General features: G+C 44.9%; 1 protein-coding gene and 1 long non-coding RNA gene across 2 annotated transcripts in view; both read left to right on the top strand.

Annotated features, from left to right (window-relative positions):
• The first annotated feature begins 826 nt into the window (after window positions 1–826).
• Window positions 827–16,103, top strand: part of LOC308470213 — a 143,058-nt gene continuing 127,781 nt past the window's right edge. The window contains exon 1 of the long non-coding RNA XR_013982266.1: window positions 827–3,051. This is a non-coding gene — a long non-coding RNA (uncharacterized lncRNA). The remainder of the gene's footprint in view (window positions 3,052–16,103) is intronic.
• Window positions 4,416–15,101, top strand: LOC308469467 (uncharacterized protein). Its single transcript, XM_080991966.1, has 6 exons — window positions 4,416–4,486; window positions 7,782–8,286; window positions 8,826–8,901; window positions 9,408–9,490; window positions 10,672–10,798; window positions 11,875–15,101. The coding sequence occupies exons 2-6, from the start codon at window positions 7,873–7,875 to the stop codon at window positions 13,326–13,328; spliced, it is 2,154 nt and encodes a 717-aa protein (XP_080848092.1). The 5' UTR covers window positions 4,416–4,486; window positions 7,782–7,872; the 3' UTR covers window positions 13,329–15,101.

Raw genomic sequence — 16,103 nt, 5'->3', positions numbered from 1 at the left:
CCCGCGTCTCCCAACCTCTGCTGATAAGCAGGCGAGGTCCGGCGATTCTTCTCAGATGTATGAGAGGAACACACCGTTCTTCCTCTCTCCCCTTTGGTGTCCCCAGGGAGGGGAAAGAAGCAGACAGAAAACTATTTACATCATTTATTTCTGCCTCTTACATCAGTACAGAGAATCATGTCTGCACTCAACAACAGCAAGAAGAAAACTCCTCCCAAGTACATCCAGTACGGGTCATATGACACACACACACACTGAGCTAACATCCGGTGCTCAGTACAGAATGGACTGCCCCTTTGTTCCCATGGCAACAGTCACAAACATCCTGTCTGGCTTTCCAGCCACAAGCAGCTGGCTGAGCTGCTAGAGCCTTTGCTTGCTGCAGCATTGGTGCTTTATGGTAACAGATCCAGCAAGTGGGAGTTGCTGTGCACATTACACCTGTCACTCCTGTGCAGATAAATAGCTAACTGCGGCTGATAAAGAGTTAACTCCAGCTTGCTCAGTGTTCTTTCCTGCTGGCTCACTCCTCTCATTGCCTGATGGAAATAGCTGACCTCTCCTGATCCTCCAGTGCTGCTCTGGGAAAGGCCAGTTGTGGTAGCAGGACTCCTTGCAGTGACTCCCCCTAGCACAACTATTTACTTGAATGCAGCCCTCAGAAATTAGAGTATATTTCTTTTATTTATTGTTATTTATTTTAACAGTTTCTACTCTGCTTATTTTTCCAAGGAGACTTATTTACAAACCATAATAAATGCAGAATAAAACAGACACGATCCTTTAAAAGTGTTGAGGAATTTGCGGTTTCCTGTTTCCGGCGGTGGGAAATGGCTGACTCCCACAAGACCGGACCCCAGCCGTGCCGATAATTCAGGGCTGATGTGTGAGTAATTAGCCCTGGCAGCCTCCCCACGGGGAGGACTGTCTCAAAGACCTGCGGATTGTCCAAGATTGCCGGTGTGCATTAAGGTGCAGCCGGCAGGACACTGGGTCAAAGAGCACGGTCACGGCGGGCACTCTCCGATGTCACTCTCATAGCCGGGAGCATCTGTTTGGGAAAAGAAATAGATCTGAAAAACAAACAGGCATGGTTTGAACCGAAGCAGCTGGGGGGAAAAACCCTGCAGAATGTACAGTCTCTGGTGTATGAGCTCGGACTTCAAAGAGATTCTTATCATGGTGTGTGGATTGCGGAGGTCTTTGGTATGTTTTTTCTTCTTCTTCTTCTTCCTTAATATCAACAATTGGTTCCTCATGCCAAACCTCATTAAGAACTTAAATTGCTTTTTTTTAAAAATGAATGCAGATGGACTTTTATTTACAATTGGGACTCATGCGCAACTCTTTTTTTTAAGACTTGGAATGCTTGTTAAAGACAGGAGAACAAAAGATAAAATGGCGCTCCCATACTACGCAGTTCCAGAAAATTTGAAATCCTTCCCTGATTAAGAGAAACAGGAATTTATTGTTGGTTGACTACAATGGTTTGAGACAATATTTTGGACAATATACAGTGCAGCTGTTTGCAAAAGATTTTTTCCATTATGAGCGAGAGAAAAGGCTAAATGAATGTCTAGCAGCCCCCCTCTAGGGCCCGGAGGGGGGACTGGGTGGTTTCCAGGAAGGCTGATCGATCGCCAAATGACTGATATATTGCAATACAGCAAACAGTTTGCCTAATAACTACAAAGAGCAATTCAATAAGGTGGAAGATACTGTATTTCTAAATCTTAAAAGGAAGGTTTCGACAACAGCTGGACGGGAAAGTTTAATGATTTGGGAGTTGCAAAGATATTAAACTTCAGAGAGCTGGATAATAGCCCGGATTGGAATGGAGCCAGATGAAGCAGCGCTAATAAAAAAATAGTTGAAAAGGTACATTACACAAACAAATCTGTACTCGACGGACGAAAAGTTATCTGTTTTCTGACATGATTGAGGATCGCAAAGCCAGAGACAAAGAAGTTTGGAAAAATAAAATCGAGATGTGGAAATATGGAAATATCAACAAGAGGCAGGACTGAGATTTGGACATGCTTCAAGGTTCAGACTATGGGAAGCCATAAACTCAAAAATTACAATTCGGAAGATAATTTGACCTTTTTTATTTTATTTTTTATTTTTATTGGATTATGATTTGATATGTTAATTGGATGTCTTTTATTGGAAAATTAATAAACGCTCTAACAAAAAAAAAAAAAAAAAGTGTTGAGGAATTTGCAGCGGGGCCCCAGATGGTGACAGGAATATGTGGGGAGGGTCAGATGGACGCAGGTGATGCCTAAAGTGCCCAGGTTCCATGCTGTGAATGCCACTAAAGGCACAGAACCTTAAACGGGTACCTGGAATAAAGGTCGCTGGAGACTCTGGTTGTATTTTATGCTATATATAGCTTTATTTGCACAAAGGTACAACCTAGGCATAAGATGGAAGGGCTTACAGCTGTAAAGACTTTTCGCCAGGGAGAGATGTTATTTTGCTGTGAGTGAGCATTTTCCTTCCTCCTGTTGGGCTCTTCCTGTGTTCTTATCAGCAAGGGACCATGGTTTCCAGACAGTCACCCATCAGGCACTGATCAGACCCAGAAGTGAAGGAGCATCTCCACCCCCATCATCCAGACCAGACACTGAGGTCCAGCTCTGAGGTCCTTCTGGCAGTTCTCTCACTGTGAGAAGTGAGGTTACAGGGAATCAGGCAGAGGGCCTTCTCGGTAGTGGCGCCTGCCTTGTGGAACGGCCTCCCACCAGATGTCAAGGAAATAAACAACTATCTGACTTTCAGAAGACATCTGAAGGCAGCCTTGTTTAGGAAAGTTTTTAATGTTTGATGTTTTTAATACTCTGTTGGGAGCTGCCCAGAGTGGCTGGGGAAACCTAGTCAGATTGGCGGGGTATAAATATTATTATTATTATTATTATTATTATTAAACTGCTTAGCAGGGGGTTAACCAGGCTGGGATAGCAGGCTTGTTGGTTTTTGAATGTCTGGTGTAGATTTTTTCAATTTTGTTCTTCTGTATGGGACAATGACAATAAAGATTATCGTATCGTATCGTATCGGAGAGCAGCTTCTGCTCCCACTCTGGAGCCTTGTTTGTGTCTGCTTCTACCCCTTTAAAGGCTAGCGAAGATGCCCATTTTATTCACACGGATCCTGGGCTGCTCTGACCCACAACTGGGCAGAGGTGCAATGATAGAAGATTCACATGCCACTTTTCAGCCAAGGTCCTCAAAGTAGCTTACAACAGGGATTCTCAAACTCTCCCCTCCCCCTCGCACTCCATAGCCACTTGGAAATTGCTGAGGGCTTTAGCAGACCACTTAATAGTTTCCTCCACCCCCCAGCTTGTTGTAGCCTTTGCAGTGTTCTGTTCTGTGCATGAACTTTAATTGTATTTTTATTGCTTCTTTTATAGCTTAGATATTGCATTTTATCACATTCCACAGAATTAAAGCTGCAATACAAAGAATTGCAAGGAATAAGAGAAGGAAATAAAATACAATTAAAAATCAAAATGTTTAATGGAAGGGTGTAGCCTCTCCCATCTTCACACACTCTGAGAGCTGGCTGAATGGGAGATATGATAGCCATCTTCCAGTATCTAAAGGACTCTTCACATGGAGGAACAAGTTTGTTTTCGCTCGCTCCGGACAGTAGGACGTTTAGTCGTGTCCGACTCTTCGTGACCCCCTGGACCAGAGCACGCCAGGCACTCCTGTCTTCCGCTGCCTCCCGCAGTTTGGTCAAACTCATGCTGGTAGCTTCGAGAACACTGTCCAACCACCTCGTCCTCTGTTATCCCCTTCTCCTTGTGCCTTCCATCTTTCCCAACATCAGGGTCTTTTCCAGGGAGTCTTCTCTTCTCATGAGGTGGCCAAAGTATTGGAGCCTCAGCTTCAGGATCTGTCCTTCCAGTGAGCACTCAGGGCTGATTTCCTTCAGAATGGATAGGTTTGATCTTCTTGCAGTCCATGGGACTCTCAAGAGTCTCCTCCAGCACCAGAATTCAAAAGCATCAATTCTTCGGCGATCAGCCTTCTTTATGGTCCAGCTCTCGCTTCCATACATCACTCCTGGGACAACCATAGCTTTAACTATACGGACCTTTGTTGGCATGCTTCTATAATGGGGTTTCCTATGTCTCGCAGTCTTTTTCAACGCAAGCTGTTCTTCCCGTTTCTGGCCAAAGGAGTGAACAACTCAGGACGCCAGACAAAACGGTCCCCTAAAATAAAACATATTTGCGTGCGCGCGCAATGCGCGTTGAGAGGGAGGCGTGATCTTGCTGCGCTCGGCTTTCCAAGGGTTAAAAATGAAGTGCTCGGGATTCCTAGAGAGGACAGGAAATCGGGGAGAGGGGTGCTTCAAGGTCCTCCAGAGCAAAAGCCCCTCCCTCCAAAGTCCCTTCCTGCGGGGGGGGGGGGGAGCACGGCTTTTGTTGTCTCTCCTGTCTAAGTGCTGCGTCGGCGGCTTAAGGGATCTGGTGAGTCTTCCCTCTCTTCTCCAGTAGTGTGCATTTGGGAGAAGTGGGGGGGTCCCAGGGCTGCAGGGGGAGCGTGCATGGGCCCCCCCGTCAGCTAATGCATGGGGGAAGCCCCCTCCAAGACACAACCCCCAAATCCGGGAGCAGAGGTTCCTCTCCGCTTCCCCTCTGCAAAGCCAGGCGGGGGGCGAGTTTTACATTTAGGTCTGCAACTGTATTCTTCTGTATTTGTATCAATTCGCAGCTTGGGGAGGGATATTGGGGTCAGGAAAAAAGGAAATGCAATGCAAATAAACCGATGAATGAACAAATGAAGAAGTCATATTGATTAACAAGGATCACAGGAATAATAAATGATACAGAGAGAGAGAGAGAGAGACCAAGCCTTCTCATGTCGTTTGCATATCACACAAAAAACAGCACAATACATTTGCGGAAAATCTACAACATGTGGTTCGTTTTCAGTGGTCCGTGTATAAGTTCTTGGTTCGTGAATTGGTTTAAACAAAGCCGAAAACAAAGGAGGGAACAGGATAGTGCAGAGTTAACAGTTAACACTCGGCATTACATAGCCAAATGCTATATCTAGAGACTCAGGTTAATTATGTGTAATACTGATTTTTCCTCTCATGTTACCAATGAAACAATACGAAGTGTTGGTCTTTTGATGAATATGGGGTGGGGGATGTCAAAGTGAATGTAATTTGAATTTAGATCGACCAGATGGAGCAAAACGCTGGTTGTGTACGTGTGTTTGAGGCTTAATTTTATTATCAGGATGCTTGTAATGTCTGTGTTTAGTTATGCAAAAACCTCAAGGGAGAAAAAAACCGTACAAATTCCAACAAGTCCCCCCTCCCCCCCCTTTGTTGAGGCTTTATTCCCCCCCCCCCCCATCCTTGAGGATTTATTCATTGTTGTTCTGTTTGTTATCGTTACTACTATTATTGCTACTACAGTCATACCTTGGGTTAAATATGCTTCGAGTTGAGCGCGTTTGAGTTGCGCTCCTCAGCAACCCGGAAGTAACGGAGTGCGTTACGTCTGGGTTTCGCCGCTTGTGCATGCGCAGACGCTCAAAATTACGTCACGCGCATGTGCAGAAGCAGCGAAAAGCGACGCGTGCGTGCGCAGACGTGCTGTCATTAGTTACGTTTACCTCTAGATGCGAACGGGGCTCCAGAACGGGTCCAGTTCATATCTAGAGGTACCACTGTACTACATTTATTACCCATGGCAGGTTACAACCATTAATAAATATTCAATATTGAAAAGTGTCAGGAAATTATAGCCACAGGAACAAGGCAGGTCCTGAAAACACATGTCTCGTGTGTCAGGGGGAAAAGGGGATTTTGGACCAGTTTCTGAGTCGCCTTCAAGGGCAGTTGCACAGAGAGCACATTGCAGTAATCAAATTCTGACCCACACTGACTGTGGCTGAGAAACTAGCTGAAAATGGACACTGCTAGTCACCGAGGCCGCCTGAGCCTATATGGTTGGTGGGGGGGGTAGAGGGACGCAGGTGGTGCTGTGGTCTAAACCACTGAGCCTTGAGGCTTGCCAATCAGAAAGTTGGCAGTTTGAATCCCCGCGATGGGGTGAGCTCCCATTGCTCTATCCTAGCTCTTGCCAGCCTAGCAGTTCAAAAGCACGCCAGTGCAAGTAGATAAATAGGTACCACTGTGGCAGGAAGGTAAACGGCGTTTCTGTGCGCTCCGGCTTCCATCATGGTGTTCCGTTGCGCCAGAAGCGGTCTAGTCACGCTGGCCACATGACCTGGAAAGCTCCCTCAGCCTGAAAAGCGAGATGAGCGTTGCAACCCCATAGTCACCTTTGATGGACTTAACCGTCCGGGGGTCCTTTATCTTTTTGGGTGGGTTAAGCTATATAACATTATTATTATTAACCCCCTAACTCTAACGCTAACCCGCTCTTCACCCGAAATTCCCTGGGCAGATTACGACATTAGAACACAGTATTAAAAACAGTTTTTTAAAAAAACTGTTTTCCAAGCACAGTCCTACAATCGTAATTACAGTACTTCTTTACTTGTCCAAGTGCTAGAAAATGAGATGGAAGCAGGGGAGGAAATGTGCAACTGAAGTGGGGGTGGGAGAGAGAGAGAAACTTTTTAGGACCCTGAGGTTAGGATCCACATTATAGCCTAGGGTCCCAATTGAACTAGGTACAATTCAGTCACTTGTCAGTCACAGTTCTGACTTCATTCATTGACTGAAAACACTGAAAGGCAGGAGCAACCCTGGAGAAAACTGGACACCACACACACACACACCACTGATTTGCAGCACCAGACATCTGGGTGGGGTGGGGAGGTTAAAGGGGGAAAGTAGTTGAAGAGGAAGAAGAGTTTGGATTTGATATCCTGCTTTATCACTACCCTAAGGAGTCTCAAAGCGGCTAACATTCTCCTTTCCCTTCCTCCCCCACAACAAACACTCTGTGAGGTGAGTGGGGCTGAGAGACTTCAGAGAAGTATGACTGGCCCAAGGTCACCCAGCAGCTGCATGTGGAGGAGCGGGGAAGCGAACCCAGTTCACCAGATTACGAGTCTATCGCTCTTAACCACTACACCACACTGGCTCTCTTAGTTGGTCTGATGTGAATGATTTTTATGCTAAGGGGAGGCTGACGTTCTGTTTATTTTTGTCTATTTGTTAATGGGGGGGTCTGAGTATTGCTTATTTGTTATTTGAGTATGATTTTTGCATTGGTGTTATGTTATATGAAATATTAATATATTATATGGTTCCCCCATTCCCCCCCCCAGATGCTTCAGGTTGCGTTTTTTGGGGTTACGGACCGCTGAAAACCCGGAAGTACCAGAACGGGTTACTTCCGGGTTTCAGCAGTCGTGCAGGCACAGAAGCGCCAAATCGTAACCCACGCGTGCGCAGACACGCTGCTGCAGGTTGCGAACATGCTTCCCGCACGCATCACATTCACAACCCAAGCGTCCACTGTGTTGCGTGTGTATGCATGTTTGTTTTTTGTGTATGCTGTAAGTCGCTTGGAGACCTTTGGGTGACAAGCAGCTAATAAGTCTAACAAATGAAATGAAATGAAGTGATTCATCTCATAGAAATCGCTTGAGTTGCCTGTACATTTTGCATTGTAGCGGTCTTTCTTTCTTTCTTTCTTTCTTAAGAAAGCTCAGAGTCCGGGCTATGGTGCAACCCAGGTCTGGTTCCTAGCAGGACTTATCCACACTTGCTCAGGGAACATTTTCCTTCTCCTGACAGTGTATTAATTTTATGATAATGTAATTGCTTTGTAGAACTTGCTGGCACTGTTAATTGGGAAAAGCAGGACGTGGCAGAAGACAAAAGGATTCCTTCAGATCTCTTGGAGACTTCCTGAGAGCACAGATGGATGAGCAAGACTCGCCTGGCCCTCAAGCAGGAAGAGGCAATACCATCCAAACCGGGAGCATCGGAGGATTCTGGGAAAATTCAGTGCAGAAGATCCTGGGCGAGGAGGACACCCTCAGCTCAGATGTGCAGAGCCAGCAGTTCAGGCAGTTCTGCTACCAGGAGGCTGAAGGACCCCGAGATGTTTGCAGCCGACTCTACCACCTTTGTTGTCAGTGGCTGAAGCCAGAAAGGCATACGAAAGCTCAGATGCTGGACCTGGTGATCTTGGAGCAGTTCTTGGCTGTCCTTCCACCGGAGATGGAGAGCTGGGTGAGGGAATGTGGAGTGGAGACCAGTTCCCAGGCAGTGGCCCTGGCCGAAGGTTTCCTCCTGAGTCAGGCAGTGGAGAGAAAGCAGGCCACACAGGAGGTGAGAGAGACTTTCATCTTATATATATAATTTTTATTAATTTTCAAACATATTATCATGCATTCCACAAAGTTTCATCACTTATACAATCTTTTTGGACTTCCATCAACACCTCTGATGATCTTCCATTTTTATAATTTGTTCTGCATTTCTTAAATTCATATTGCCTTAATTATCATAACTAACATCATCCTTTTCATTCAATAAAGCAATAATTCCAATTATTAACCTTACAAAACTTCCTGTAAACCTACAAATGTAATTTGATCATCACAACTGCTTTTCAAATAGTCCGTAAATTTACGTCAATCTTCTGTGAATCTCTGGTCCCACCGGTTTCAAATTCTTCCCGTTAGTTTATCTGAGAGAGACTTTCATCTTGATGGGCTCAGAACATGAGTACCCCATGAGTCTCTACTGATCGCCTGTCCTTTTTTGGAAAGCATCCAAGGAATGATAATTGGATATACCTTGCCTCTGCTGTTCCTTTTCTAATCATTCTCCCCTTTCTTTGTTTGCAATCCTCGTTGCTAATTCAGGGAGCGAATCTGTTTGTAGAATTGTGCATGGATTACTCTGAGGCAGAGACATTGGACACCAGACAGAGGCCACTGGGTAAGGGTGAATGATTTTCTCTCAGTTTGGTCACATTCTGTTGATTTTGAAACTAATCCATGGGTTCCTTTAATCTTTTGGGGGAAGACACTTGGAGCCACAGGCCCCAAGGAGAGGGGATGTATTTTTACACAACTAAAATATGAAATGGGTACAAATGTCAAAACGCCCTCAGCAGGTGAGACTTTTTCTAAGGCCCATTTGTACAGTGGTACCTCGGGTTAAGAACTTAATTCGTTCTGGAGATCTGTTCTTAACCTGAAACTGTTCTTAACCTGAGGTACCACTTTAGATAATGGGGCCTCCCACTGCCACTGTCCCGCCGCTGCGCGATTTCTGTTCTCATCCTGAAGCAAAGTTCTTAACCTGAGGTACTATTTCTGGGTTAGCGGAGTCTGTAACCTGAAGCGTCTGTAACCCGAGGTACTACTGTAGTTAAGAGATGCACCGCTTAACCTTTGAGAAGCATGCACTAAAGGCTGCCCACCTGCCCTTGTTTTTCACAGGTGACAGAATGATGCTGGCAAGACCTTCTCATCCATCTTTTCATCGTGGCAGAGGGGAAGCAGCGGCTGTGGAACCAGATCAGGTAGGGGGGAGGAGCATTGTGGGGGAAGAGGCAGAGGACTGGGGCAGCCAGCGCGCCACTGGGCCCAAGCAAATCTCTCTCATCTGGGCTTCTGTCAGAGCTTCCCTTAACGATGGCTGAAAATGCCATTCATGGCAATTTATGTGCTGAGAATAAAAAACAGCCGCCTCACCGTAACTAGCTTTCTAATTGTCGCTAGTATTATTTATCAATAGTTGAAGTTTTTATTTATATGTTTATCGTTTAATGCTAAAGTACGCTTCTAAGCAGTTTTACAAACCATGAAAAACAGTGGCCAGGATTCACCTAACCAGCTCCATCAGTTGCAAAACAGGGCTTCCCCCCTCCCCCCATGCACTCCTTGAAATTTATTTATTTATTTATTTATTTATTCATTCATTCATTCATTCATTCATACATACATACATACATACATACCCCGCCCATCTGGCTGGGTTTCCCCAGCCACTCTGGGCAGCTCCCAACAGAATATTAAAAACACAATAAAACATCAAACATTAAAAACTTCCCTAAACAGGGCTGCCTTCAGATGTCTTCTAAAAGTCAGATAGTTGTTTATTTCCTTGACGTCTGATGGGAGGGCATTCCACAGGGCAGGTGCCACTACTGAGAAGGCCCTCTGCCTAGTTCCCTGTAACCTCACTTTTCGCAGTGAGAAAACCACTATAAGGCCCTCGGAGCTGGACCTCAGTGTCCGGGCTGAACAATGGTGGTGGAGACCCTCCTTCAGGTATACTGGGCTGAGGTCGTTTAGGGCTTTAAAGGTCAGCACCAACACTGAATTGTGCTCGGAAACATACTGGGAGCAAATGTAGGTTTTTCAGGACCGGTGTTATATGGTTTCGGCTTTAGGACATTGGGAGGGTACCCCCCACAGAACAGCACAAGGGGAGAGTAGAGAGGAGATCCTTACACCTGGAAAGCTTGCACAGACAGTATGATTGAGGAACACAATGTGGAGTTCCACCCATTTACTCAAAGATTAATAAACATCATTAAAATACATAATAAAAGAATTCTATTAAAACGTTAAAATAAACATCCAAAATTTAAAATGTGTTGCAAAACAATATCATTAAAGCAACATAGCAAATTTTCAGGCAGAAAATGACACAAAAATATGTAGCAGACAAACTTTATGCTGTCCCTTTTTCTTTTAGGGTCCAGTGCGCTTTGAAGATGTGGCTGTTTATTTCACAGACGAGGAGTGGGCATTGCTGGATCCTGACCAGAGAGCTCTGCATAACAAAGTCATGGAGGAGAACTGTGGGATCATGGACTCTCTTGGTAAGGCTCCCTGTTGGATCGTAGTATCTGTTTTGAAATTCAATACGTATTTCTATGTCATGAAGTGCCAAGATTTTGATGTAGCTCAACAGTGCCACCCAAATCATTTGGGACACTAACACCCCCACAGCTAACCTTGAATGGAAGGCTATTTATTGTTTCGTCTGTGAATATTCTTCCTCTGGTTATGCCTTTTTAAACAGACTGCTCTGAACCAGCCCACCCAGGCCTTCAGAGTTGAAGAAACTTCTATCAAGTTTTTTGTTCTTGCTTCTGTCAGTTTTCGGTTGACCAAAGAAACTACTGACATTGAAGAAGGAGCAGATTCCACAATGGGGCCAAACAAAATCCATCCCAGAAAAGTGTCAGCATCACCCTTGAGCCAGTGTCACCAACTGGACTCATCCCCTTCAGCCCCGACTGGGCTAGGCGAGCTGGGTAGCACTTCCAGAGACCACCTTCTGCACAGGAACAGGTCAAAGTGCTGTGGACTCACAGCTTAGAGTTGTGAGCACCGGATTCACTTCCACAAGAAGACAGTCGTCGCACAGCAGAGTATAGCAGAGTATAAACTACTCGGAGAGCAGCTCTGTAGAATATCTTCTTTATTCTATCTACAACTATAATACACAACTATATACAGAGCTAAATGAGGTCTAAACAAAAAATGCTGAACTGCACTGAGTGTCTGCAGCTGCTCTTAGCAGCAACCTTATCTATACACACGATCTCTCTCTAACACTCAGTCTCTCTCTCTCTTTGATGTGAGGCTGGAGCAGAATAAGTAGAGAGCAGAAACCGCCCCCTCCTCTCTGGAGAATCAGCAGAGAACATCAGCAGATTCTTGGATATGGGAGGGGTGAAATCTCCTCAAAAAGAACCAGGTTTTTCAAATCTCAGGTTCCCATAAATATGTCAGCTAATGGCCGTCAACAAAGGCAGAGAACCCTGTAGGAAGATCTCACATCTAACTCCCTTCAGTTCTTCCTCTTTCACAAGCATTAATTAGCAGTGTTCAATAATTTGGGGCTACATTATTTTCTTGAGGCTCTAATCCATTTCTCCATTTGTTGCAGGTGGGGATGAATTGGAAATGAAGAACAAGGTAGTTCACAACAAAATCCACACAGTGGAAAAGCCATCTAAATATTTGGGATGTGGAGAGAGCTTCAGTCAGAGCTCCCATTTCGCTTCCTATCAAAGAAATCCCATTGGGAAGAAACCCTATCCGTGCTTGGAATGTGGAAAGAGCTTTAATACAAGCAGAAACTTCCGTCGACATCAAAGTGTTCACCGTGGGGAGAAACCGTTCCATTGCCAAGAGTGCGGGAAGAGCTTCAGTCAGAAAGAAAGTCTCACTTCCCATCAGAGAATTCATACAGGGGAGAAACCGTATCAGTGCTTGGAATGTGGAAAGAGCTTCAGTCGAAGTCACCGCCTCACTTCCCACCAAAGAACTCACAGCGGTGAGAAACCATATCTGTGCTTGGAATGTGGAAAGAGCTTCAGTCGGAGCGACCGTCTCACTTCCCATCAGAGAATTCATACAGGGGAGAAACCGTATCAGTGCTTGGAATGTGGAAAGAGCTTCAGTCAGAAGGAAAGTCTCACTTTCCATCAAAGGATTCATACAGGGGAGAAACCGTATCAGTGCTTGGAATGTGGGAAGAGCTTTAATACAAGCACAAACTTCCGTCGACATCAGAGAATTCACAGCGGGGAGAAACCCTTTCAGTGCCAAGAGTGTGGAAAGGGCTTTAATACAAGCACAAAATTCCATAGCCATCAAAGTATTCACCGTGGGGAGAAACCATTTCAGTGCCAAGAGTGTGGAAAGAGCTTTACCTGGAAGGAAAGTCTCACTTCCCATCAGAGAATTCATACAGGGGAGAAACCATATCAGTGCTTGGAATGTGGGAAGAGCTTTAATGCGAGCACAAACTTCCGCCGACATCAAAGTAGTCACCGTGGGGAGAAGCCGTTTCAGTGCCAAGAGTGTGAAAAGAGCTTCAGTCAGAAGGAAAGTCTTCTTTCCCATCAAAGGATTCACACAGGGGAGAAGCCATATCGTTGCTTGGAATGTGGGAAGAGCTTCAGTCAGAGCGCACCTCTCACTTCTCATCAGAGAATTCATACAGGGGAGAAACCCTATCAGTGCTTGGAATGTGGAAAGAGCTTCAGTCATAGGTCCAATCTCACGGCCCATCAGAGAATTCACAGCGGGGAGAAGCCATACCACTGCTTGGAATGTGGAAAAAGCTTCAGCCAGAGCTCCTACCTCACTTACCATCAAAGAACTCACAGTGGGGAGAAACCTTATCAGTGTTTGGAGTGTGGGAAGCGATTCACCTGGAAGAAAAGTCTCACTTCCCATCAAAGAACTCACAGCGGGGAGAAACCCTATCAGTGCTTGGAATGTGGAAAGTGTTTCAGCCAGAGCTCCAATCTAACCACCCATCAAAAAACTCACAGTGGCGAGAAACCATATCAGTGGCTGTGTACAGATTTAATTTTAGGAGACTTTCATTAGTATGCAGGTGAGGATTGCAACAGTGTTCTTGTCATTTGGCCACCCAGCACAGAAGTTGACCTTGTCTCTCAAAACCATGGAGTACACAGTCAGTATTTTTTCATACCATGTACCTAGATCTGTGAGGTGCAAGCCATCGGCCAAGATGTGATTTGGCAACACTCAGCTCTCAATTCTGAGCTTTCCTTTGAAGAAGTTGACGTAGTTCCGCTTCTAGAGCCTCCAGATTGCAAATTTGTGGTGCTCCTGACCTCTGCTGTCCTCCTCAACGTGTCTAGGGTGGTGGTGGTATCAACTGGAGCTCTTCCTGGTATCTGCTAAACGCACACAGGACATCTGTCAGAAACTCCACAAGTTTTCCTCTGTGAGAAGGTTAAGTAAAGGATTCCCCTGTCCTTTGAGCATTCAAAGTACATAATGAGTGCATGCCGGGAGCAAAGAACTATATCTATGAAGAAGAAAGAGTTCTCTTAACCACAACACCACACTGAGGGCCAGCGTGGTGTAGTGGTTAAGAGCGGTGGACTCGTAATCTGGTGAACCGGGTTCACGTCTCCGCTTGTCCACATGCAGCTGCTGGGTGACCTTGACACACTTCTTTGAAGTCTCTCAGCACCACTCAACCACACAGAGTGTTTGTTGTGGGGGAGGAAGGGAAAGGAGAATGTTAGCCGCTTTGAGACTCCTTCAGGTAGTGATAAAGCGGGATATCAAATCCAAACTCTTCTTCTCTGTTCATTGAACCTCAAAGGTGGTTGGGAGCAACAGGAAGCAAATTTGTTTGCTTCAGCCAACTTCACTACTTCTCTGCACATGTCAAGACACATGGAAGGAGGCTTAAATTGAACCGAGACTGAACAACACAGCTCACCGCAGTGGCAGCATCCGACTCATTTTTCCATGCCGTGTGGATAGGGCACCAGATCTTGACTCGTGGGACATTGTTGTCAGTGTCTCACATATATTCCTTGAGACGGTGACACTGATCTACTTCCTGCCCAGTGTTAAACTGAGACTCATAACGGACGAGGAGTTTTTGAAACCATGCTGAGTGGCAGTGTCTCCAGTCAAGGTTTTGTGACCCTCTTCACGAGGCCTTGCGCCCCACAGATTGTCAGCTCTAACACCCAAAAAAGTCTTGCTCTTCTTCTCAAGATTTGGAAGCCACTTTGTCCAACGTATATCTTTTATCTGTGTGTGTATCCTGGCTGCCAATCTATATCACCTGTGGTCCCATCCCTTCAGCTATTATTGAATGTGGATGTATCTATTGTAACATGAACATACACTACAAAATAGCTGAAGGTTCGTTCTGTTTACATACACTGTTAATGGTATACTAGGTTGTGAAGCCCTCCCCAGTGCTCCGAAGGATCTTCAGAAGAACGCAAAGGCTCCAGGAACTCCTGGTGAACCCTGCTCTCAGGCCGAGTTGGAGTTCTTGTCATGATAGGATCACTCCTTAACTGAAATTATTCTCAGACTATTCATGTCAGACCTTTGTTGCACTCTTTTGGTACCTGCTTAACATACTTGTTAATCAGGTATGCCTTTCCAGAGGCATAGATGTAGATGTGTTTTAATCTTACACTGGCAATTATAATATTTTTAACTGTTTTAATTTTGCCTTTATATTTCAAATGTTTTACTTGTTTTCAACTTTTTAATTGATAATTTCAACATTTCTAGTGAACCACGTAGATGTTTTGTTACCATCAAGTGGCATATAGGTTTTATTAAATAGTAATAAATAAAGGTCCGTCCCTCCCCCAATTGTAAGGGTTTTAGAAACCTACTTTTGTTTTTTGTGGAACGTTTGCAATACAGCTGTACCTTGGATCCCAAACGCCTTGGTACTCGGACGTTTTGGCTCCCGAACATCACAAACCTGGAAGTGAGTATTCCGGTATGCGAACGTTCTTTGGAACCCAAACATGTGACGCGGCGTACACAGCTTCCGATTGGCTGCAGGAGCTTCCTGCAGCCAATCAAAAGCCGCTCATTGGTTTCCGAACGTTTTGGAAGTTGAACGGACTTCCGGAACAGATTCCGTTCGACTTCCAAGGTACAACTGTACTTTATATAAAAGTTTGTGAGTTGTTGTTTTTCCTGGTATCATTTCATGGAATAAGCACCATCTATAGAAAATGGCTTCCATCTTCCAGCAACATTTTTTGCTGATGGCTCTGTGCGCTGACCTGTTGTTATTGTTGATAATATTTTTTCTTTTTTTGTATCCAATTCATTAGTAACTGAAAATAGTTTGTTTATTTGTTTACCCCTCATTTATTTTTATTTTTTGAAAGAATGACCACAGTTTGCTTTTGGAAAGTTCTCAAAAGTATAAATTTGGATCATTCACACACTAACGTGGCAGCTGGGGCTTCCAGGGGGAAAGTAACTCCAAAGATGCAAATATTGAAAGAAAAACCATAGGGACACCTTTTTCAAAAAAATGCATTGGACTGTGCCTGCAACATATGTTCAGATTTGGTCAGCACGCGAAGGACTATGAACCTCTAGCGTTCTTAGTCAGTCTCATATGTTTGGAAAGATAAATCTCTTGCTACACCGCATCCCTGGAAGGCAAAAGGATACAGAATCTATATATCTAAACAGTCTTACTCCTCATGTAAATTGCCGCCGTGGACTCCATTGGGAGGAAGAGCGGGATATAAATTTAATAAATATGGTATTGTACTGAGTGGCAGCAAATTGTTACACAACTGAAAAACAAAACACCGTCATAGTTCCACTTCACTTCGCAGTGAACAA

Source organism: Podarcis pityusensis, assembly GCF_964106645.2.
Source record: "Podarcis pityusensis genome assembly, chromosome: 2".
Taxonomy (NCBI): domain Eukaryota; kingdom Metazoa; phylum Chordata; class Lepidosauria; order Squamata; family Lacertidae; genus Podarcis; species Podarcis pityusensis.
Note: the sequence above shows the minus strand (reverse complement) of the source record. Positions and strands in the feature narration are given on the sequence as shown.